This window comes from Medicago sativa, chromosome 7, assembly GCF_051527215.1.
Source record: "Medicago sativa cultivar Bolivia chromosome 7, Bolivia_mono, whole genome shotgun sequence".
NCBI lineage: Eukaryota > Viridiplantae > Streptophyta > Magnoliopsida > Fabales > Fabaceae > Medicago > Medicago sativa.
Window position 1 is genome coordinate 87,844,735 of NC_140755.1, and position 26,546 is coordinate 87,871,280.

A 26,546-nucleotide genomic window follows, 5' to 3' on the forward strand; every position below is an offset into this window, starting at 1 on the left:
ATGTAGCAAATGAAATTTTTTAGAATGAATCGTGTAGTTATTTACCAGATGTGTTAGGTGATATTTTTTTTTAAATGAACATCCGGTAGTTAGTTATCTACTAGAGCCTCTGGAGGTACACAATAATTTTTTTTTAAATGGACATCCGGTAGTTTTTTTTTTTATTTTAGGAAAGGACATCCGGTAGTTAAGTACTTGATGCTCCAATTTTTACATATTGTTCATGTTTTGAAGCTTATCTGAGACTATCGTAGAGCAGACAAGGTGAATAGAGTTGTTGTGGCATCATTTTGTGAAATTGTTCTAATTGGTTGCAAGCCTCTTTACAAGAATGGGTTAAGTTGAATATGGATGGCTACTGCAGAGATAATGGGATATTTGGTTGTGGTGGTGTTATCCGTAGAAGTAATGGTGAATGGTTGGATGGCTTTGCTAAATGTGTTGGTATGTGTAATGTTTATATGATAGAGCTTTAGGGAGTGTTTGAAGGTTTGAAGTATGCGATAAGGGTAAAATTCAGAGCAGTTAAATTGAATGTCGATTATATAGTGGTTTCTAATATCTTTTCTAATAATGAGAACAGAAGTCTGATTGGTAGATCATTGGTTGTGAAGATTTGTTGATTGCTTGAGTTGAAGTGCGAGGTAGTGGTGCATCACTCTTATCGTGAAGTCAATAAGTGTGTTGATGCCTAAGCAAATTTTGGATGATCCTTAAATGTCGATATTGTTTATTACGATATTTGTCTGACTCAATTCTCTTGTTTGGTTGATGCTGGTGTTGAGAGATTTACTATCCCACATTTAGTCCCTTTATAGTTCATCTTCTTTTCCGAGTTTGGGTCCTCTATGTAATAAAAAAAAAGGTTAATTTTTACCGGAGGTCCTTTAAGTTATTTGATTATAGCAAACTGGTTTTAATTTTTTTCCCGTATCATTTACATTCCTTAAGTTATTTAATTGTAACAAGTTAGTTCATTAAATGTTTTTCGTAACACTTAGTCCTTTAAGTTAGTTAATTGTAACTAAGGTCATTAAGTTAGTTAATTGTAACTTTTAGGTTCCGAATAACTTACATATTTAAGATTCGAAATCCATAAATTGTTACAGTTAAATAACTTAAAGACCTCATTGATACAAAAATACCTTAAAGAACCAACTTGTTACAATTAATTAACTTAAAGGACTTAACCGGTACGAAAAAAAACTTAAAAAGACTAATTTATTACAATGAAATAACTTAAAAGAACATGTAGTGTAATTTAGCCTAAAAACAATACCAGACTTAATATCAAATTAGTGTTTCACATTTCTATATTAGGACAAATTAATTCTTCAATTCAACTCAGCGATGGACTAATTAGTCTCCTATATTAAAATATGAGGGACTAATGTAACCAAAAAAAAAAAAATGAGGGACTAATTTAATATTATTTATTTTTAAGAGGCTGAATTGGCCTATAGAAACAATCCTTTGGGACATTGTCTTAATATTATTTATTTCTAAGAGACTGAATTGGCCTATAGAAACAATCCTTTGGGACATTGTCTTGAAATAAAAGAAGAGGGAATTTGTATCGTGTTACGACCATACTCAATAGTCAATACATATCATGATCCTTGGCAAAATATCTAATCTTTTCATTCGAAGGAAAAAAAAAATCTAATCTTTGAATATTATTTGTATCCTTTTTTTTTAAACAGAATATTATTTGTGTCATATTCATCTTTGACATTTTTGTTTTTCTTTGAGAAGATATTCATCTATGAAGTTATTTTACTATTATTATTTAAAAAAACAAAGACGACCGATGACTTTAGAATGAAGACTGCAGTTGGAGCATTCCACTTGTTGCCTACCCAACTATTTTGTTTTCCTGATAACCATGGTGGCTGCTTTGGTTGGATCATTCCTCTTCACCATGGCTGAGTCAATCATAGCACAACTTGCGTCTCGGGAATTCGTAGAAGCTGCTCATGTGCTAGGTATTCACAACGATCTTCAACACTTCACACAAACTCTCTCATACATCAAATCTGTGTTGTTGGATGCTGAGAAAAAGCTGAGTCATCATGACCATCAAAATCATGAGCTAAGTAATTGGTTGTGGCTGGTCAGAGATGTCTTGTTTGATGCCGAAAATGTGCTGGATGAAGTTCAGTGTAAAAACTTACGGAAGAAAGTGATCAAAGGGCACGGAGGCGGCAACAGTAGCAGTATGATAATAACCAAGGTAGATAACTTCTTCTCAAGTTATAATTCACTTGCTTTCCATTCTAGGATTGCTCGAGAAATTAAACAAATCAACATTAGATTAGATAAGATTGCTGCTGATAGGCACAAATTTGGTTTACAAATAATTGATGCTGACAACCGTGTTGTGCATGGAAGAGAAATTACACACTCCAGTGTGATTGATTCAGAAGTAATAGGAAGGGAGCATGATAAGGAAAAGATCATAAAACTTTTGATTCAGTATGATAATGACAAAGATCTCTCTGTTATCCCCATTGTAGGGCATGGGGGTGTGGGAAAAACCACACTTGCAAAGCTTGTGTTTAATGATGAAAGGATAAACATGCATTTTACATTAAAAATGTGGGTGAGTGTTTCAGAAAGCTTTGATATTAAGCAAGTTATTATTAAAATCATCAACTCTGCTAATGATTCTACTGATGTTCCTGCTTACCAACAAAATTTCAGAGATTTAGATATCCAGCAGCTACAAAATCTTCTTAAAAATAAACTTAAAGGTCAAATGTTTCTACTCGTCTTAGACGACGTGTGGAATGAAGATCGTGTTAAATGGGTTGAGTTTAGGGATTTAATACAAGTAGGTGCAGTGGGAAGTCAACTCTTAGTGACTACACGTAGTCATTCGATTGCTTCCATGATGGGGACCGTTCCATCTCATATATTAGTAGGCCTTTCTTTGGAGGATTCTTTGTCTGTTTTAGTCAAATGGGCATTTAAAGAAGGGGAAGAGAGAAAGTATCCACATTTGGTAAATATTGGGAGAGATATTGTGGGGCACTGTGGTGGGATTCCTTTGGCAGTGAGAACATTAGGGAGTTCATTGTTTTCAAAATATGAGACAGATGAGTGGGAACATGTAATAGACGATCAAATTTGGAACCTTCGCATTCGGAATTTAGAAGACACAAACAACATTTTACCTGCACTTAAGTTATGCTATTACCAAATGCCATGCTATCTCAAGGAATGCTTTGCTTTGTTCTCCCTTTACCCAAAGGGTCATGTATTTGATAGTTTTGATATAACATCCCTCTGGAAAGCACATGGTCTCCTTCCACCACCAGTCAGGAATCAAACATTTCGTCAGGAATCAAACATTGAAATATGGTGCTAACCAATTTGTATTTGAATTGTTGTCAATATCTTTTCTTCAAGACTTTAACGACTATGGCATTGATTTCACTTTTAAAATACATGATTTGGTCCATTCTTGTGCTAAGGCAATTGCACGGATAGAATACAAACTTGGAACAGGCTCCATTGAACCCTGGCATGGGATCTTTGTCCGGCATCTGTCTTTCCCTGAAAACCAAGGACTTGACAAATTTCCCATTAGAAGATTTGGAAAAGTGAGAAGCATACTGTTTCCGACTGCTGGAGTTGGAGCCAACAGCGAAGATTTTTTGGATGCATGTGCCTCAGGGTGCAAATGCCTGCGTTTTTTGGATTTAAGCGATTCTACGTATAAGACATTGCCTCGGTCCATCGGCAAGCTGAAACATTTAAAATATCTCAGTCTTGAAAACAATAGAAACATTAAGAGACTTCCTGATTGTATTTGCAACCTCCTTATGTTAGAAATGTTGATACTTAGTGGATGTACTGAACTTGAAACACTGCCTAAAGCTTTAAGCAAATTGATCAGTCTCCAACACTTGGAGATAACAACAAAGCAATTTGTTTTACCTGAGAATGAGATTGCACACTTGAGTTCTCTTCAGACTCTCAAAATCGAGTTTTGTAACAATATCGAGTCATTGTTTGGAGAGATAAAACTCCCTTCTCTCAAACTTGTGTGTTACTAATTGCAGGAATCTAAAGTCTTTGCCCCTTGATATTGAACACTGTCCTCCATTAGAGACTTTGCTAGTTGACAACTGCGACATATTGGAATTGTCAGAGGGGTACAATGACCAAAATTCCAACATGAGGTTGAAGGTTCTAACTGTTGTTTCTCTGCCACAGTTGGTGACATTGCCTCTTTGGCTTCAAGGGTCCGTGGATACATTACAATACTTGTCAATTTCAAGCTGCAATAATCTTGTGGCACTTCCTCAGTGGCTGTTAGCTATGAATTGTCTGAAAACAATATGTATTAGAGGTTGTCCGAATATAACGTCTCTCCCCGATGACATTCATCGATTAAACACCCTTGAAAGATTAGAAATTGAAGGTTATCCTGAATTACTTAGAAAATCTCAGCAGGAAGTCGGAGAGTCTTCCCACACACACAATAACATTGACGAGCCAGACGAAGTGGAGGAAGAACTGGAGTAATAGTTCAAAGAAGGTGTAAGGTAAGATTTATAATAACAGATAAATGTTGACAGTTCTTGAGGACATTTTTTATTTTATTTACTATTCTTAATGTTTTATAGGTACGACTGGACCAAGGAAGGAAACCAGGAGACAATTAAATTAAAGGCGTGCAGAACAAGACTCAAGGATTAGCATCATAAGCACTTCTTAGGCCCTTGTACCATATTTAATGGCTGTTTCTCAACCTTGAATCTTCTCTTTGTAGTGTTTTGATTATAAACTTTCCAGCTAAATATGTAATTTAGTTTCCACTTTTAAAACTGTTCAGTTGCTTTCTATTAGTTACAAAATACAAGCAATAAATTAACATTTGCTTGCTGCTCTTGGTAATTTGGTGGATTTTCTTTTTCTTTGAGGTAATGAGCATCCATGCAATTCTTATATATCGTTTTCAGATTTCCAGTGATCTTTGTGATGGTAACAGGACAGTGCCAAACCGATGCATGTCTTATGTTGCTGGTCCTCCTCTCAGTCCCCTTTTATTTGAATTTCATTAGTGCCTATTGTTTGTAGAGTTAATAGTAAGATTTATAAAAGTCATCACTTCTGGGAACTTAGTCACTCCAAATTGAGTTTGGATCTTCTCAAATTCTAGCCGGATAGAGAAAGAACAAATCTAGTAAATGAAGACGAGTTTGAAGTATATTGTTTTAGTTATGAAGAATAAATCTATCTTACCTATCTATCATTTTATATATTCTTGGGGTACAAGTTAGCATGACCCATAAAAAATTTATCTCATGGAACACGTGTCACCTCTTGGTGATTTGGTTTTCTGCTCAACACTTTTTTTTAGTAAACCACAACTATTGAATTGAATGAAAAAGGCTTCTTAGGCATTTTCTCATTTGGTGTCGCCTGGGGTTCGACGATAAGGCATTGATTCAGCAAGCGGATTGAGCAATTAGATTATCTCCGGTTTAACATTTCTATATTGTTTAACAATTTTAAAATTACATTTTGTCTAAACAAATAAAAAGCCAATTTTAAAATTACATGCTTTTGTGAAAATATTTCCTTTCTAAAAAATTACTTGGATGTTAATTTCATCATGAATTTTTTATAACCGATATTGGTAGTCACTAACTTTTCAATATTTTTCTGTTTATTCATAAATGTTAAGATGATCCATTTTTTTACTCATATTAAGATGATCCGTTGGAGTACGAAATGGTCCAAGTCATTAGGATTGGTCTAATGGTGAGGAGCTCAATGTAATATCCACTAGATCTAAGATTCAAACCTCATTATCTCTATTGTCACAAATTTTAACGGGTTTCCACTTACACCAAAGAAAATGAGATGAATGAGTAGGGTTAGTGTTGAGAAGTGTTGGAAATCAAGTGTGAGTGATTATGTCCCACATCAACTAGAAATGGAGCAAACGTTGGATATATAAGAGAGGAGATCCATAAACTCATTGCCTTAAGGTTTTAGGTAGTGTGGTGTCTCTCTCTTTATAAAATAAAATAATCTTGGATGGATATATTAATCTTGGATGGATATATTATAATATATAATAATAAAATTAAAATTATAATAAAATTAAAATTAAAATTAAAATAAAAGAGGAGGCCAAAGAGGAGGCTAAATTAAAATAAAAGAGGAGGCCAAAGAGGAGGCCATAATACCTGTCCCTTTGTCAGAACCTTCAACCTCATGTTGGAGTTTTGGTACTCATGTCCTACATGAGTACCAAAACTCCAACATGAGGTTGAAGGTTCTGACAAAGGGACAGGTATTATGGCCTCCTCTTTTATTTTAATTAGCCTCCTCTTTGGCCTCCTCTTTTATTTTAATTTTAATTTTAATTTTATTATTATTATCTGTCCCTTTGTCAGAACCTTCAACCTCATGTTGGAGTTTTGGTACTCATGTCCCTATGAAAATTCCAATAATATTAAGTGCCAAAAAATTAGATTCCTGCAATTGGGAACACACACAATACTTTGAGAGCAAATAGTTGTATCCAATCCAAACAATGCCTCTAGATTGTTGCAAAACTCGATTATGAGAGTCTGGAGAGAACTCAAGTATGCAATATCATTTTTAGGTAAAACACACTGCTTTGTTGTTATCTCCAAATGTTGGAGACTGATCAAATTTTTTAAACCTTTAGGCAGTGTCTCAAGTTCTATAAACACTAAGGATCAACATTTCTAACACCAGGAGGGCGCAAATAGAACCAGGAAGTTTATTAATCTTTTTATCATTCTCAAGACTGAGATATCTTAAATGTTTCAGCTTGCCGATGGACCTATAGGCAAAGGTCTCGTACGTAGAATCGCTTAAATCCAAAAATTTCAAGTGTTTATACCTTGCCGTGCATGCATTCAAGAACACTTTACTGTTTGATACAACTCCAGCTGTTGGAAATAGTATGCTCTTCACATATGTTCAAATATTTGGATGGGAAATAAGCCATTAGTTTTTAGGGAAAGACAGATAGATGCAAGATCACGCTCCAAATCATGTATTTTGAATGCAAAACCAATGCCATAGTTGACAAAATCTTGAAGAAAAGATATTGACAACAGTTGAAACAAATAATGGTTAGCACTATATTTCAATGTTTGATTTTTGTTTCTGTTTGGTGCCGGAAGGCGACCAAGTGCCCTCCACAGTCTCCATATGACATTGTTTAAGCATTCAAAAGTAGCTACTTGCCACCACTTGAAATATTGCCTTGCCCCCACATTAATAGAAATTTATAGAAACTAACACTACTATATTATATTTGGTAAAGCATCGCGGCCATAATGACCTTGCCATACGAAAACTAAAGTATTTTAAACTTTCAATATAAGCCGGTTTTTTTACTAATATAACTGGAGTGGTGCTTCAGATGAAAAATGAAGTGGTTCCTAGGTGCATCAAATGAAATAAAAAATAAGTAAATTCGTTTTCTACATACAATACAACAGCAAAAAATAATCAAGTCTGTAAAAAATACTATAATTTGTGCTCTAAGGGCACAAGAGAAGGATCTAAAAGTGGAATAAAAAAATAAATGTGGTATTGAAAAGATAAGTTTTTAAGATTATGAATGCACAATTTCCAAGATCAAATTTTTATATATCCTAAGACATTGCTGGAAAAGTTGAGTTTAGATGCACGTTCACTCTTTGAAACAAAGACTAGTTCCAGAAATGCTATGCGCAAGGAAATTGCTAATCTACTCATGAATGGGCAACTAAATCAAGCACATATTCTGGTATACTGTTCCATCTTTTTTTTCTTTCTATTTTAAGCATTTTAAACTAACCAACGACTTAGGATATAGAAATACAATGGATTTTTTGGAACGTTGTTCTTGATATGGTAATGGTTATTATTTATGCAGGCGGAATACCTTAATGATCAGGAACACTTGCGTCTGGTTCTAAACTTATTGAACACTTCTCCCATCACCTTGCTATTCATATTTTTTACATTGAACAGCAAAGGTATATTTTAAACATAAATATGGTTCCACTTGCTAGTAGTCTTTATGGTGTAAAAACTCATTGTCTTGAAAGTGAATTTCATTTAAATAAATGTATTTGCATCCCTACTGTAACGTTCAATTGATTTTTTATACTTGTTTTGGTAACAGTAATTTTTTTTTTTTTTTGAAGTGAATGGCTGGATGATAATCATAACTCCACAGTAGTTGTAACTGAAGTTCAAAAAGCAAACCATTACTCTAGAATTTTCGCGAGCGGATCCTCAATCTAATAAACCAACCATTAGATACATTTAATGGATGATATGAAAAGGCAATAAAATGTTGAAAAAACAATCTGCAAATATCTTCGAATTCAATTTGTGCACATAAATATTGCTTGCATTTAAGTTCATTGCAGAACATTTTGTTTGAGTTCATTGCAGAAACTTTTGTACTCTTTTTTTGAGATTATTACATTTGATTGGGATAGTTTTATCTTATTTTTAATTTCAGTTTTCATGAAAATCTGATATACATGCTATGATAGAGTAAAAGAGGAAGAATTTAGTTGTAACAGAAGACTGTTTCATTCACAGAGGGTCGTGTAATTAGGCGCTGATTGCTCATTTTGAGTATCATGTAATCTATGAAGCCCCGATACCTAACATGATACCGATACGATACGATACTGATACGGCGATACGGGAAAATTTTCAAAATTCCCGATACGATACGGCCTCGATACGTTATTAAAAAAATTAAATTTAAAATTAATAGTATAAGTGCACAATGTATAAACATAACTAAAAATGATAATAAATAAACATTCACATTAATGAAAATGATCAAAACAAGTGACAATTACATATTTTTTCCGCACAAATTAGATAGAAAATAGCTAAACATCATTAGTACCATCCAAAGAGAACATCATAAGTACTATAAAAAAAGAACATCTTTGTCTAATGTTGACTAATTAACAGTTAACACTAATTTATATCGAAAACAAACAGCAGAAGAAACATAACATTAGAGAGAAGAGAAACCGAGTACAATTCAATCAGTGGTAATGGTTAGAAGAGAGAATAGCTATTGTTATGTGGTGACGAGAAACCCTATTTTTTTAGGTTAGGAGAGACAATATGATTTTGATAGCGCTGTGAGACTTGTAGTTTTATTTCTTATTATTTTTTTTCTTTTTTTTTTTAAAGGAAATATGTAAGACAGAAGTATAGGTGTCGGAGTATAAGTAAGCTGTGTCGGAGTACAAATTAGTCGTATCCAACACGTATCGGTCATTTTTTTTTTCCTTCAAAAAATAAATATTAACTGCCCGATACTTCTCCGATACGCGTATCGGGACGTATCCGACACGTATCGGTCATTGTTTTTCAAAAAAATAAATATTAATTGCCCGATACTTTTTCGATACGCGTATCGGGACGTATCGGGGCGTATCGGTATCGGATACGTGTCGGATACGATACTTTAATATTTTTGGAGTATCGGGGCTTCAGAGCATGTAATTAATGCAAGCAATATCTATGTGCATTGAATTTGGAGATATTTGCAGATTGTTTTTTCAACATTTTATTGTCTTTCCATATCATCCATTGGATATATCTAATGGTTGGTTTATTAGATGGAGAGGCTGCTGCAGGGATGTCAGCTGGAGAGGATCTGGATCCAGAATTTTCTATCTATATGTTGTTCAGGAATATTCCCCCACAAGTGAAGGAAGAAATAGCTAGCTTATGTTATGCCGGATCGTGGTATAAGGAACTTCCAGCTTTGAACAAGGTTCTGTCGCTTTGAACAAGGAACTTCCAGTTATCTCTAAAATATGGGGAAGAGTATATAGTTAAAGTCAACAAGTTCAAGGCAGATTATGGTGTTCATGAGAAGGTTCTTTGAATATTTTTAACTTCCTTTATGTTTTGGTTTTGTGAATAAATACATCTTATACAATTTCAATTGCAGTTAGTAAAGTGGTTGTCAGTTCCGAAGCTACCACTCGAGAAACGAAACAAACTTATGAAGGAAATTGCCAATAGTGTCGGGTTGGATTATGATCAAGTTTCTGTTATAGGCACTGCCTCTGAAGACTCAATGTCAAGTGCAAGTATTAGTAATTTATGTTCAAGTGCCTTTGCAAATGTCTTTATAATAAATTTTAATCATCACCAAATGTTCTTTAGGATAATAGATACTTTTTTTTTCCGCAATGTTTTTAAATCTCGTCATTACCGTTCCTTTGACATGATCATTTCCTATGATGTAGATAGAAACCGACACGATGTTGAGGTTTTTTAACAAGATCCCATGTTCTAACAACAAGCAATTCAATTTATTCACTTGGTAATTTTTATACACATTTGACCTTTTAAATGTAATTTTTTTCTTTCTAATTTTCAATGTATATGTGCTTTCTCATCGTCTATTGTTTTTCTCCAAACGATACAATGGAATTTGTTACTTCATATTTGGAAAAAAAAATCTCTATAAATATTACATTTCAGCAAGACTCTGCTGGAAAAGGCAATTGAAGATGCCCAGTCACTACTTAATTTTACGGAGAATGATATCGATGATATATCAAAGCATATTTTTAAAGTACTCGTGATGCGGGACACACGTTTTGCTTATGATCTGGTATACTCATCCACTCTTGCATCTTTTTCTATTCAACAATTTTAAACCAATGGCTTAGGATATAGAATGGAAGTCTTTGGAGATTTCTTATTTCGGAACGTTGTTGACATGGTTGTTTATGCAGGCAGAGCATTTTATTAATAAAAAAAAATTGTGTGTGATTCTTTGGTATATTATTTACTTTTGCCAACAAGTTGCTCATCATCTTCCTTACATTGAATCACGAAGGTATATTTTAAACGTAAATAGGGTTGTATAGCTTATCATTTCATTGAATTTGTTTGATAACATGTGACAGTATATATCGTAATTGAATTTATATTAGGAAGGGGATAACCAAGTACATTTGTGTTATTAGAAACACTTGGTGCAGTTTACAAACCAAAGATTAAACACTTGGATTCAAACTAGGTAGGTTGTGTCATGTCCACACCATCAGCACATTTTTTCACTCATAACATCTATTCGCAGCCAATAGGCTTCCTGTGAGGAGGTAGGGGCACTCGAAAAGTTTGAATGTACTTCCTCTGCAGAACTAGGGCATGTTTGGCATTTTAGTACTCTGCACGAATAGTAGTTATGTGGCTGTCGCCTAGGGTTAAGAATTGCTCTCTTAGATCCATCCAGTTTGCACAGGGACAATATTGAGAGGTTTATGTAGAGACTTCTCGTGAATAGATAAGGAGACAATGACAAGGAATACGAGGAAAAGAGTTAAAAGAAGAAACTTTATCCTTCTAGTTAGGACCAGAGTAATGTTGTGTGGAAAAAATGGAGTAGTTTACTGGTGCTAGGTGTGCACGCGATGCTCCAAGAAATATTCAACCTAGCGGGGATCAGTGGTTTAGGTAGTTGTGGGTAGAAAAATTCATTTTGGGGAAAGTGAATTTTTATTTAAATATCTTTACCTTGATAAGTCACGATTATGTTCAATTATCTTTACACTTTTTTGGTCTCAATGTTTTTCAGGAAAGTTCTCTCAGAAGTGAAAGAATCTATAGCTAGTTTATGTTATATTGGATCAAGGTATAGTCAAGTTCCAGAATTGAAGCTGCTTGTATCGCAATTTTCTTTAAAATACGGAGATTATATATCTAAATTCAACATGTTAATGGAAGATGGCGTCAAAGAGGAGGTTCTTTGAATATTTAAGCTTCCTTTATGTTTTGTTTTTTTGTGAATAAAACATATTATATGGTTTCAATTGCAGATAATATCGTTGTTCGTTCAGAAGTCACTAATTGAGGAACGTAATAAACTCATAACAAAAATTGAAAAATCAGTTCAGGTTCAATTGGGATCAAGTTTCTTTTGAAGAACCAACATCGTTTTCCGACGATGATTGTAAGTTTTAATCGTTAGCTTTCCATTTTTAAAACTTGAGTTATCGTAAACAATCCTTACTATTTACTCCATTAAAGTATATTTATATTTCTGGGAATTTTTTGGTCAATTATATTCCTATGTATATGCATGTTTGGTTTATATCTTTTACTCTCTTTTTTTCATTTGTAGCTTACGCAATTCGACTCTATATTGCCTTTGCAGGACAACGAGATGCAGTTTGATGTTTGAACTTATATATGGAGTTTTGTTTCACATGTTGCTTCTTCTAGTTGATTATGTTTTTGCTCCTTAATACTTACTTTTAGAAGTTTTCCATTTTCAAAGAATTGGATTATTAAAATTAGGTGTTCATTAGAGGTAAACATTTTGGTGGCTTGAAAATTACCTCATGCTCCAATGTACTATTTTGCATCTGCTATTGGTGAGGCAGACCATGAGAGCAATTATATGTGGTGAACTGGATAGGTTACCAACCTTCTATTATATACTATATTGCTTTGCCATCTGATTTTGGAGTTCTTCAATTTGGAGATGCTTCCTTCGGTCCTATTTATTAGAAATAATTTACTTTTTTAGATTCATTAAATAATTGATGTATCTGACCTATAATATAGTCTTGATATATCAATTATTCAATGAATCTAAACAGTCTAGTGTTGTTTATATATAGAATCGGAGGGAGTAAAATTTACGCTTATTGGGAAGGTATTCTCTTTCAGATTTATCGGTAATCTAAAAAACAATTGTTTTCTCCACAATGTCCCTATTGAAAAAGACAGATACTAATTGTCAAAAAAAGAAAAAGACAGATACTACTCACACCACAAAAAACTCAAGTTACACCCCAGAATGACTAACATACCCTTTAATATTAACCTCTTATATACATGCGTTAACTAAATTTACACTAACACTTTATACATGTAAACTGAATTTACAATAACCTAATTGTACTTACGTAAATTGAGTTTACACTAACCTCTTATATACATACGTAAACTGAGTTTACATTAACTACGTAAACTGAGTTTACACTAACCTCTTATATACATACGTAAACTAAATTTACACTAATCTCTCATATACATACGTAAACTCATTTTACGCAAACCTTGTATGTACATACGTAAACTGAATTTACATTAACTACGTAAACTGAGTTTACACTAACCTCATATATACATACGTAAACTGAATTTACATTAACTACGTAAACTGAGTTTACACTAACCTCTTATATACATACGTAAATCAAATTACGGTTAACAGAGGCATATCTCATACCAAAACAAACAATAAACAAATATAAACTCTTAGAAAATTAAATTCATGAAATTCATTAACCTTTATGAATAGAGTACACATCAATGAAAAAGATGTTGATTCACTCTTTGATCTTGGTTGCACATCTATGATGATTTGTGGATGAAAGGGGGTGAGGGTTCAGAATGATAATGAAAGAAGGGTTTTTAGAAATTTACATGAAGAGGGCAATTTTGGTATTATTGTAAAATTTTAAATAATTTGGGTGTAACTAGAATTAGATGGGGTGAGACTAGAAAGAGTCATTGAAAAATAGAATCTAAATTTATTGAAGGGTATAATTTTTTTTTTTTAACATTTTGAAGGGTATCTCAAGAATGATATCGTTGAATAGAATACATTTAATTGAATTTTGTTTATATTTTGGACTACCAAACTTGTGATTTATGTTGTTTATATTGAAATCCCAAGTGAATATTTATATGTAGACGGTTAAAAAAATTTGAGGATTTCTTTTTAAGCCCTCTCAATATCTCTTTGTACTAAAAAAATGTCCCCCCGACGTTATTTTTCGAATGTTTTAAGATTAAGAAAAAATGTCCTCCGAAAGTTATCTATTGAATTATTTGGGGGCCTATGAGACATTGCTACTCCAAATCACGTTTTCGCTAAAAATGGGGTGTTCTTGGAGGTTTGTAGAGTGTTTGGTGAAAAAAAAATGTTGAACTTCTGTCAAGTTCTGGGCAAAATTATATATACGGAGGTTTTAGATTATATAATCTGAAACAGGCGTTCGGATTATATAATCCGAGCCAAGGGTGTTTCCAAAAGAAAAAAACATAGGGCGCGCGAGAAGAGCATAGGTTGGAAAAGAAATAGTCTATTAAGTTTACTTGTATACTTTCTCTTGTGATTGCCATATTATATGGACTAAGGATGTATCTAAGTTTGCATGTTACATATATGAATTGATAAAAAGTTCATGCGTAAAAGTGCATATTATATATTCGGATTTTGAAATCCATTGTGTTAAAAAATTTGAAAATGTGAATTTCATTAGAAGGGTTCAAACCATGTATAGAGAGAGAGAGCATTCAAATTCTAAAATCCATATGTGTAAAATTTATATTTTTGTCGTCGAGATTTTAAAATCTGAAAGGATGATTGCAAAAATAAATAAATTTGGAGTGGGTGAGAACTATGGGGTGTGGGAAAAGAATTTCACTCCACCCTCCTGACCCATTTGTAATATGCTGAATTTTGATCTTTTGGGCCTTAGCTTTTTTCAAATTTTTATAGCCCTATGTGTTTCTCGTACACTCTATTTTTTCTCAAAATACTCTTTGTTCGGAATATAGTATCCCCACATAAACTTCAAGAGTATCCCCACATAAACTACAAAGTAGTATGGGGGATACTATGAATGGTCAACAAAGATCATGACATCATAACCCACACCCAAAATTATATTTTTAGAAGTGCTAAAAAATGAATGAAAATGTTGAATGATGCAAGACTATTTATAGTCATAAAACGTACCTAGACTATAACTGCAGTCAAAGAAAACATGTTTAACCTTTAAATTTCAATTAACACATCAAAACCTTATATGTTATGCCACAGTTCACATTCTAAAGAGGAGGGGTAGAACTAAATTTGTTGGATGAAAGAGTCTCTCATGAGCAGCCTTACATCCAAACAATAAATTTGTTGGATGGAAGAGTCTCTCATGAGCAGCCTTACATCCAAATAGAGGGTGTCAATTTGCAAAGTGGAACAATATCCTTTGATAATTCATCTATCCTTAACTGCAAATAAGAAGTTTTTTTTTTAGTGATTTTATTAAAAAATTTATTAAAAATTAATTAATGCTCTACCACTAGGCCACATCCAATGAGTTGATATTGTGACCACGTTATTAATATACCTTCCTTTTTTACATACATTATATATTAAAAAAATATTGAGTCCCAAAAATTTAGAGGTCCGGATTCATAGAGTTGTTTGCACCTCCAAAGAACAATCTTGACTATGATTATTCTATGGAAAATGTTAACCAGTGCCCCCGGGGCACTGGTTAAGGGTCAAATATAGTAGGATTTGCATTGAGAGATGTGTAATCAGTGCATTAAAAGCTGAAAAAGTATGTTTTTTTTATTTAAAATTTTCTCTTTTGGCTTCCTTAACCAGTGCCCCCGGGGCACTGGTTAACAAGACCCTTATTCTATTATGATTATTCTGCGCATAATGTAAAAAAAAAAAAAAAGATTATTCTGCACACGTAGTTTATTTTTACAAGGATCTTGTTTTCATTGAACTTCTTTTACAATATTGACCCGCCAACCCTACTTGTGATTTTTTTGTTAAAGATAGTCTACTTATTTGTTGGTGAAAATGATATTTTTGTACAATTATTTTCAGATAATTGTTTTCTTTTATATTCTTATTGTATTCTTATTCTCTCTTACTCTTTTTATATATTAGTTTTTCCTAAAAAAAGAAAAAAGAAAAAATGTTCCAAATGTTATTATAAAATGTAAGAAAAAATATTATTATAAAATAATTTTTAAAATGGTTGTACAAATATCATTATATTCTTATGGAAAATGCTAACAAGTGCCCTAAGGGCATTGTTTAAGCATCTAAAAGTAACAACTTTTGCATTGGAAATCGTACGATTATAACTTTAACAAGTGTTTGACTTGTATTTTCAAGACATAATTTCCTTTTGTGAGTTCCTTAAACAATGCCCTTAGGGCACTTGTTAGCAAGACCCTATTCTTATTTGCTTGTGATTTTCAATTGTCGTAAATATTTTGTGGGAAATGTTGACCAGTGTCCCGGGGGCACTGGTTAAGGAATTATAAAAGAAAATATTGTATTGAAAAGTATGTATTCTACTTTTTAAAAGTTAAAAAAGTGTTTTTTAAATGCAAAACTTAACTTTTCTTTCTACTTTTAGTTCCTTAACTAGTGTCCGGGGACGGGACAGTGGTTAAAGTTAACAAGACTCATATTGTATTAATTATCAAAGGTGGCAAAAAGTCATACATTAGTAGAATGATAAAATAAAATTAACTAAAACTACTAATGACTGGTGGGGGCAACCTAAGAAAATTCCAAATAAGAGAGACAGAGAAAGTGGTTTGATGCATCAAAGAGGTGAGACAAGAAATGATACAAGGCTCATGATGCATGTCTACTAAAGAGAGTGCCCAATCTCAATCAGTAGAGATTCCACAGTGAAATCTTATATGCTTTTTTCATTGCTTTTATATGTTTGGGGTCATATGGGTGACAATCACTCAAATCACTTTCTCTCACACCCATCATCCATGCACATGCAATTGGTAGAAGGTGGAGTCTTGTCTTTGGAAAAGTGTAAAAGGATATGGATTTTGGGGTATGGTCGGATTTACATTACAATTTTAAGTTGTACTTTATATAGATCATAACATTTTCATGGCTTGATGTCAATGGCGGTGCCTGACATGTAGGGTATTCATATTGTTTGGGATTTGTATTAAGAGTCTAATTATTACAAGGGCGTTGCTATATGTCGCGAGAGGTTTGCTCCCGAAAATTTCACGATACAGCATTTTATCATATTTCAATCCATTTTCTTCTAAGCTTTTGGATTAGTTATATTTCTTTCTTTCTTTGCTATACTACAATTGAATAGATAGAGAGAAAAAGGACCACGTGTGCCTCAAAAAAGAAAAATCCACCGCCACCGTCACTTTTGCATGCAATACCAGCTGCCATGAATATACTAAGTTGAAGTGGTGGTGGTCTCATGGAATTAAGGTGAGAAATAACATTGGAGACCAAACTCATCATTTAAAGAGAGAAATGAAATTAATTAAAGAATAAAAACCGGTGCAATGTAATTTCGTGATGCAGTCGTGATACGCGGTTTCGGGATATTTAGCATTATTGTTATTACAAATGGCGCCCGTTTTATTGATAATCATGTCATTAATTTGCTTTCCATAATTTAATTATGTTTTATGCATATCTTCTTAAAAGAAATCCTTTTAAACAATCACTACCAACTCCACATACTAATGTCATGATTATTCATGAACTCCAATCAAATAAATGTATAACACTTAAACGTTTTTCTAGTAAAAAACCACACTACACAATCTAACACTTAAGTTTTCTTTGGTAGTATATGCATAATGGGTTATGTTACAAGCCACCATTTGGTGGTGTCTTTTATCAAGTCACACCTTAAGGTGTGATTTTCACTTTTTAGTTATAACTTTGATAAAAGACACATTCCTAAAAGTAAGTTGGTGTCTTTTCGCAAATGCTCATAGAGTAACTTGATAAAAGACACCTTCATAAAAGATGTCTTCTATCATAACCCATACATAATAATCTTATGTTAATAATTTGTTTCCATATAGCCAAATTGTTTTATAATCTGTATTATTTTTTTATTTTTGTTACATGAAAAAAGAAAACAAATAGAGAAAAAAATTAAGTCATTATAAAAAACACCCCTAAAGCATCATCTAATAAAGCAAATGATAAACACGACAATGCCGAATACATTAAACACAATAAGATGATCTGAATTATTAACTCCCAACTTAATAAGCTTATCAACACAAGAATTCATCTCCCAAAGGATATGATGAATAGAAAGAGATCAATATTTAGCAAGTCAAACTAATTGTACCACATGAAGAAAGTCAAAGTAACACATAAATTTTATATAACTTGTCTCTCGACATAACTTTACACCGGTCAATAAAGCTAGAATATCAACATGTAGGATATTTGATATCCCTACACGGCCAACCATGCCACATAAAAAGAGTCGGAGTAACACTTATATAACCTGTTTTCCTAAATAACTTTACACCGGTCAATAAAACTTGAACATCAACATGTAGAATATTTGATATCCCCACATTGCAATTGTTCAATTGGATTGATATCTACAGGATTCGCACAAGTAATTTTTGTTTTTACACATTTGTAAAAGTGTCATGATAGTAAATTGTTTACGAGTATTTACAAAGATAATGATGTCCTTGCATTTTCTTGACCAGAGTTAATGTATGGGGAAAACTTTGTCAATGAAGAATGTGAGTGAATTTTGCAACATAAGTCTTAAATTTTCTTAACGATGATAATGTATATATAAATATAGTGGTGGCCAGCCTAATGTTATGCAGACAAGATTTGGACCTACCTGCTCACAAGATGCCTCTCTTCTTTGCCCATTCCCTAGACCCCACTCACCATATGAAATAAATCGATTTTGCACCTTTTTTCTGATTTTGATATTTTGTTTTGCTTTTGAGAAATAAATAACCAAAATGATACGAGGTAGATTATCAAAATTCGCAATAATAAATAGATACATAAAACTATTAAACAGTGTAACTGAGGTTTATGCCTTTTTTTTTTTTTTATTTAGATGAATATATGCGATATTTATCCTACTATATCCTCAATGTGATATTTATCTCTTCGTCGCCACTCACTATCAATCATCATGCTTTGCAAATGAAAACATAGCATTTCACCCTTTCCACTATCTTTGCACACAAATGGTCCACAACCATGTTAATTGATATTGACTTTATACAAAACTTTTTACACCGCATATCTATGTCTATAATACAATAAACCAACAAAAGGTATCTAGCGGTAACTTGTGCAATAATTAATGGTGGCAATGATGGTATAGAGAAAACAATTAAAGGACAAAATATGCTTTTTGACACTGGTTATTTTATTTTACAAAAAAGCTAATTCATATTATTAATAGTCAAATTTGTAATTGTACCATAAATTATTATAAAATATGTGATGAAAAATCTTCTTTTATTTTTATTTTTACTTTTCATAGATTCACTTTACAAGAGATAATTCTATTCGAACATGTCAAATACTAAATATATGTATCTCTTACTTGAAACTCAAACCTTCTATGTTGTGAAAGTTTAACCTCGTCTTCCTGATCCAAATATAGTTGGTGAAAAAAGTTATTTAAAAATTACACACAAAGAAGGTAGTACAATATAACTTAGATGATTCGTTCGCATTGCTTTTGCATAGCCTTTTATTCACCCTATTCAAGAGATTTGGCATTCCCAAAGGCAATATTGCATTAGTCCAATATAGTAGCATTTTATAAAAGTATAAAAATGAAGTACTTATGCCCTTAGCATGAAGGGAAGGGTGAGAAGAGTTTGATAGCTCAATCATGTACTCTTTTTTTTTTCTCGGACAAAACTCAATCATGTACTTGATCTCTCAACAAATAAAAGTTAAGGTGAAGTGTAGGTATCAAATTCATTTAAGTACCTTGTAATTGAAATTCTTTTTTTGAACATTTTGGATGAAGAAAGTTTCACATATGAATTAAGTTATGATATCAAAATACATCAAAGTACCTTACAATTGACATTGTAACTTGGTGATGGAATCAACATATTTCCATTCAAGGTATATGGTGTACGCTGAGTCAAAGAAAAAAGGTGTATGGTGTACGCAAACTGATACATTTCAATAGAGAAGTTTACAAATTATCTTTCTCCCATTTAAAATCCTTTTTATTCATTTTTGTTAATATTTCACTTTTCTAATTGGAGAAACTAGATTCATGAATAATAGAAAAACTGGTCAGTTTAAAGAAGTATAAGTATGATTTTGCAGTTTAGTACAAAAATTTATATGAACATGTGGGTCAATGTGACGGTTTTTTATTGGGTGAGGAGAGTTTAAAAAAGACATCTCCCAGAAATCTAGAACTCTTGTCTTGTGCATAAATTTGTTTTTGTGTAGTAAATTGAAACTTATATAATGATAAAGGCAAGTCTCATAACCAATTAGCATATTACTATATAGTAGTAAATAAATTACTTTTTTTGTTAAACTCTATATCTTACCAAATGATCCATTAACCAGTATTGAGTAAGCCACTAAAATTAACATCGAGGGAAATAAAATCAGGTATCTTGAATTGAATACACCTTAAAGTTTCAGACCAAGATCACCAAATCAACGCAAATGAGTTATGTATTACTAGTATTATAAAAACTAAATCATATATTTATTGAGGGAATCCTAGGATTAGGTGAGTGAGCTTTTTGCAAGACAACTTTATTGCCTTCCCAAATCAATGATAATTTTCAGAAGTGAGCAATACAAATTGATTCCCCATCTATGAGGGCCTTTGTCATTCCCCACTTTCATGACCAACAAAACATTTACTAGGTACTGACATCCACTATCACTCCTCCTATCCATTTTGCTGATTTACTTTAAATACTGACACCATATAAATGTTGCATACTGAGATGAGACACCTTCACAAAAATGAAAAACAGAGAAATATTTCATCATGTTTTTGCATTTTCTTCATACAATATTAAAACACCAACTCTTTTTTATTATTCAACCACGCATGTTTATTTAAAATAAGTAAATTGTTGTTGTGATTCATTTAAATTTTTTCCATGACATACATCCATTCAAAATATAAAATTACAAATCTAAATCTTTGACATGAATGAACTTCAATTTTCATCCAATGAAACAATTGCAATTCTTTAATTTCGCCCCTCTAATTTTTTTGGAGAGTGACAATAACACCACATTATGCTGAGTTTGGGTTTGCTCCATTATTTGAGTATCAATTGGAGAGATCATGTCACCAAACCCAGTACCAAGTACCAATATCAGGTGCATGATTTGAGTATCCCGATGGTTGAACAAACCTTAAATCTTGAATAAGCTCTGATATTATATTAAACTTTGAGTTAAACTAATTCAATTTATACAAAACCAACTTATAACGTGATATATATAACTTAAAACATGTTTTCGTGACATATCTCATTTCACATGTGACTCAACAATAATTATAGATATTAAAATACATGACAAATTTTGGAGAGACTAAACTCAAATTCACTCATTATAGTGAGATGAAAAATATATTCAATCAAGCATTTTACATGGTTGTATTATATGATGCGGTAGTAAAAACTTTTTTTTTCATGAGAAAACATGGTCTAAGCCCCACCATCATTAGCAAAAAACTTAAAGTCCTTAGGAGTGACAAGAGTTTCTATCGGCCAACATGGCGAAAGAAACAATAAAAAAGTAATCTCAAAATTGATCAGGACATCAAAAGAAAAACGTGGTTGACAAAAATGTGCCGCTTAATTGGTTTCACGAAAAACATGTTTCAAAAGTCAAAATATTCACAAGTTCAAAAACCCATACCCAATGTCCGAACCAAACTTATGCGGATTCGATTGGGTTCAACTTTAAAATCGTCGGATCGGTGGGTCAACCCACACCCATGAACACCCCCACAAAGTAATAATGATCCAACTTTTGAAATTAAGCAGTTAATTTTTCTTTTTTAAATAGTGAAAATTGATGGCGCCCAATAGAACATTATTATGCTCCAAAACACAAATACAAATACAAATAAAAATACAAACACTTGTGTGTTGGAGTATACCCCACATGAGTCAGAAAGACAGGAGTTTTATGCAGCTTTCATTCACTGCCCATTTCTCTCTCGTGAAGGGATGAGACTGCCTCCCCACTATTTCCTTTCCTTCCCTTCCCAACATATCAATCTCTCTCTCTCTCTCTGTGACACAACACAAGAAAACACCTGATCCGTGAACCTACTCAAAATCATTGTACTCCTCTCTCATTTCATCACTGAAGAAGGAACACGTTTACATTAGCATAATCACTTTCTCCGTTGCTTCTTCTGGAGTTCTATCTCCTCTTCTCTTACAGAGTATGTAACTCACTCTTCTAACACACCCCTTTTGTTTTTTCTTTTATACTTTTTGTTTTTGCTTTTTCTGAAAATGTAAACTTTTGAGTATAAAAATGATATTTTTATTATTATTATTTTAGATAAAATCTCAAATGGGTATTCTTCAAAATGTTGATTTTGATATTGGGTTGTTGCCTTTCAGGGCTGAAAGATTCTAAAGATTTTCCCTTTGAAGCTAGTGATGATGGAAGCAGCAAAATTGTTTCAAATCCTCACATTTTTAAAATAGAGAAAAGGGGTGCAGTAAAGTTTGATTTTTTGAGTGAAAAGTACAAGAAACAAGTTTGTTGGTGTTTTGCTACATAGTTTAGTAGAGTTTTGGGAGAGGAACATTGTATAGTGATATGGAAATTCTGTGTTTGTTGCTTATTGTGTTAGGTTGGTATCTTTCAAATGTTGAGTTTGTAGGTGCTGAGTTACAGGACCAAGCTATAATACATGCCATAAATCAAGAGCTTAGAGTTCCTGAATGGAATGATGCAAACATTTCAGATTACTGCACTTGGCAAGGGGTAAGTTGTGGAAATCATTCAATGGTTGAGAAGCTTAATCTTGCTCACAAGAATCTTAGAGGTAATGTGACTTTAATGTCTGAACTCAAAAGTTTGAAGTTACTTGACCTTTCAAATAATAACTTTGGTGGATTGATTCCTCCTGATTTTGGGAGTTTGTCTGAGCTGGAAGTTCTAGATTTCTCTTCTAATAAGTTTGAAGGTTCAATTCCATCACAGTTTGGTGGTCTCAGAAGCTTAAAATCATTAAACCTTTCCAATAATTTGCTTGTTGGTGAGTTACCAATTGAACTTCATGGCCTAAAGAAATTGCAGGAGTTGCAACTTTCTAGTAATCAATTGAGTGGTTTTATACCTTCTTGGGTGGGGAATTTGACCAACTTGAGAGTTTTTTCGGCTTATGAGAATCGTTTAGATGGTAGGATTCCTGATAATCTAGGCTTGATTCCCGAGCTTCAAATACTTAACCTGCATTCTAACCAGCTTGAAGGTTCAATACCATCAAGCATTTTCACTTCGGGAAAACTAGAAGTTCTGGTTCTCACTCAGAATAATTTTAGTGGTGATCTTCCTGGGGAAATTGGCAACTGCCATGCCCTTTCAAGCATTAGAATTGGAAACAACCGTCTAGTAGGTAATATTCCTAAAACCATTGGAAATCTTAGTAGCCTAACATACTTCGAAGCTGATAATAATAATCTTTCTGGTGAACTAGTTTCGGAATTTGCTCAGTGTTCTAATCTCACCCTCTTGAATTTAGCTTCAAATGGATTTTCTGGGACGATTCCACAAGAGTTTGGACAACTTATGAACCTACAGGAATTAATTTTGTCTGGAAATAGCCTATTTGGTGATATTCCAAAACCAATTCTCAGTTGCAAAAGTCTCAACAAGCTTGATATTAGCAACAACAGATTGAATGGGACGATACCAAATGAAATCTGCAATATTTCTCGATTGCAGTACTTGCAATTGAATCTGAATTCCATAAGAGGAGAGATCCCTCATGAAATTGGAAATTGTGCCAGACTTCTTGAATTACAGTTGGGGAGTAACTATTTGACTGGAGCTATTCCTCCTGAGATCAGTCACATCAGGAACTTACAGATAGCTTTAAATTTGAGCTTCAATCATCTTCACGGACCATTACCACCAGAATTGGGAAAACTAGACAAACTTGTTTCTCTCGATGTTTCAAACAATCGGCTATCAGGTAATATCCCAACTGAACTTAAGGGAATGTTAAGCTTGATAGAGGTGAATTTCTCAAATAATCTATTTGGAGGCCCTGTACCAACATTTGTACCGTTCCAGAAGAGTCCTAGTTCAAGTTTTTTAGGCAATAAAGGGCTTTGTGGAGAGCCCTTGAACTTTTCATGTGGAGGCATTTATGATGATCACAGTAGTGACCATCACAAGGTTTCTTACAGAATCGTACTGGCTGTAATTGGTTCCGGTTTGACAGTTTTTATTTCGGTAATTGTAGTTGTCATGTTGTTTATGATCCGAGAGAGGCAAGAAAAAGCAGCCAAAGAGGCTGCCGGTATTGTTGATGATCCAACCAATGACAAACCAACTATAATTGCAGGGACTGTTTTTGTTGATAATCTACAACAAGCGGTAGACCTTGATGCTGTCGTTAACGCAACGCTGAAAGACTCGAATAAGCTCAGCAGTGGAACTTTCAGCTCAGTTTACAAGGCAACCATGCCTTCTGGTGTGGTCTTATCGGTCAGGAGACTAAAATCTGTGGACAAGACAATAATCCACCACCAGAACAAGATGATAAGAGAACTCGAAAGGCTTAGCAAAGTTTGTCATGAAAATCTTGTGCGACCTATTGGCTATGTCATTTATGAAGATGTTGCTCTTCTGTTGCATAATTATTTTCCCAATGGAACATTGTATCAGCTTCTTCATGAATCAACAAGGCAACCTGAATATAAGCCTGATTGGCCTGCTAGGCTATCCATTGCCATCGGTGTGGCAGAAGGCTTGGCTTTCCTTCATCATGTCGCAATTATCCATCTTGACATTTCTTCTGGCAATGTTCTTTTGGATGCAAACTTCAAGCCATTGGTTGGAGAGATTGAGATTTCGAAACTTCTCGATCCAACCAGAGGTACCGGAAGTATAAGCGCAGTTGCCGGCTCCTTTGGTTACATACCACCAGGTATACTATTTTTCAACATGCAGTTCTTCCATTTAATTTTTCATATTACTGTGTTTTGCATGCTTTATGATACTTTTTTTTCATGTAATACAGAATATGCATACACCATGCAAGTGACAGCACCAGGAAATGTTTACAGCTATGGTGTTGTTCTGTTGGAAATCCTTACAACTCGACTTCCTGTTGAAGAAGATTTTGGTGAAGGCGTAGATTTGGTTAAGTGGGTTCATAGTGCTCCTGTAAGAGGGGAAACTCCAGAGCAGATACTTGATGCAAAGCTTAGTACAGTTTCCTTTGGTTGGAGGAAAGAAATGCTTGCTGCTCTAAAGGTTGCCTTGCTTTGCACCGATAGCACACCAGCCAAACGACCAAAAATGAAGAATGTAGTAGAAATGCTTCGTGAGATCAAGTAAAATCGACAGAATCAAGCCATCAAGATTTCAAGTATGTGAACCTTTCATGGATAGTGAGGAACTGATGTATTACAAGTTACGACTTTAAATAGTTGACTTGTATCAAGAATTATATTACATGGTGAAGATGGTGTTTCAAAGTAAAATCAAGGTTATATAGGAATCAACAGATCTTCACCATTCTAGTTTGTCCAAATGATTAGTTATGAAATCTATTTGAGTTGGACACTGTATTATTAGATTGGGGGAACATATATGCAATGTAAAGAAAGACCTTGGTACAGGTTATCAGTTCTTATTGAGTATGATCTATTCCTCAGTTTTCATGTTGTATTTTAATATATTTGGGAGATGCATTAACTCAGATGTCAATTTGTGTTCCCATTGAAATTGAAAGCTCTAGTTTATTTTTGTTGTGATTGCAGACGATATAGTATATACATCTGATGTGTCTGTCCATGCATGATGTACCTTCTTCTGGATATATGCGTGTTACATTTTAGACATACATCTAAACTTTCGTTGCCTTAAAACAAGAAAGAATATTACCTCTATTTTTTTAAGGTTAAGTAGTACAAATTATAGTTTATGTTGTATATACTTGGTCTAAATAACAAACAATTAAAAACAAAATTATGTCTGACTTACTACTTTATAGAGGACAGTTTAAAATATGTAGCCATTCTAATTCTAAGGAAATGATACCATGATTTACATCAGGAACATGCAACAATTTGTGGAAATCAATTATGACAAACTCTGTTGCTGAAGATGGATATAAAATTTTGAGGTCATTTCTCTAAATCGACACATTAGCTAGAGATGCTTTAGGATTATGAAGGGGAGTTCATCAAAGAAACAAAGTCCAAGGGTATCTAACAAGCATCAATCATATTTTTTTTCCTGGTGTTGTTAAATGACAGAATGGTATTTCTTTGGTTTTCAAATATATAATAATATAATTTGGATTGCCTTCTTTGGTCTTAATTAATACAAAGTTTTGATACAAGACTAGTGAATTTAACTAAACTCAACCTACATATATCCTTGGCCACGAGATCAGGCCAGTGTCATTTTCCCTAAAGAGCCCCTCAAAAGTGTTTTAAAAACCGAACCAGTCTTTACCACGGTGCATTTATTTTGACAGTTTGATCGCGATTTTGTGTAGGTTTGAGCAGTTTAGATGGTTAAACCATGACCCAAAAATTTCACTGATTCGATGTCCAGGTTCAGTTTTTAAAACATTGCTCTCAAGTAACACCGACTCTATTTTTGCTTATTTATATTCACCTTAGTTTCTAACAAGAAATCTTATAGTTAAAGTAATTCAATTTGAGATCTGTGTTTACTG

General features: G+C 33.3%; 1 protein-coding gene and 2 pseudogenes across 3 annotated transcripts; all 3 read left to right on the forward strand.

Annotated features, from left to right (window-relative positions):
- Positions 1–1,625: 1,625 nt before the first annotated feature.
- LOC146909813 (putative disease resistance protein RGA1) lies at positions 1,626–4,905 on the forward strand (annotated as a pseudogene). Its single transcript, XR_015018863.1, has 2 exons — positions 1,626–4,553; positions 4,635–4,905. The product of XR_015018863.1 is annotated as a putative disease resistance protein RGA1 (transcript).
- A 4,622-nt stretch (positions 4,906–9,527) lies between these two features.
- On the forward strand, positions 9,528–12,504 carry LOC146909814 (uncharacterized; annotated as a pseudogene). The gene is made up of 8 exons (XR_015018865.1): positions 9,528–9,907; positions 9,983–10,124; positions 10,288–10,360; positions 10,522–10,654; positions 10,779–10,882; positions 11,624–11,680; positions 11,865–11,998; positions 12,203–12,504. The product of XR_015018865.1 is annotated as an uncharacterized LOC146909814 (transcript).
- Positions 12,505–21,826: 9,322 nt separating this feature from the next.
- On the forward strand, positions 21,827–25,606 carry LOC146909815 (Leucine-rich repeat protein kinase family protein). Its single transcript, XM_085726168.1, has 3 exons — positions 21,827–22,055; positions 22,240–24,782; positions 24,876–25,606. Exons 2-3 carry the CDS (start codon positions 22,442–22,444, stop codon positions 25,193–25,195), a joined length of 2,661 nt encoding a protein of 886 aa, XP_085582294.1. The 5' UTR covers positions 21,827–22,055; positions 22,240–22,441; the 3' UTR covers positions 25,196–25,606.
- Positions 25,607–26,546: the final 940 nt, after the last annotated feature.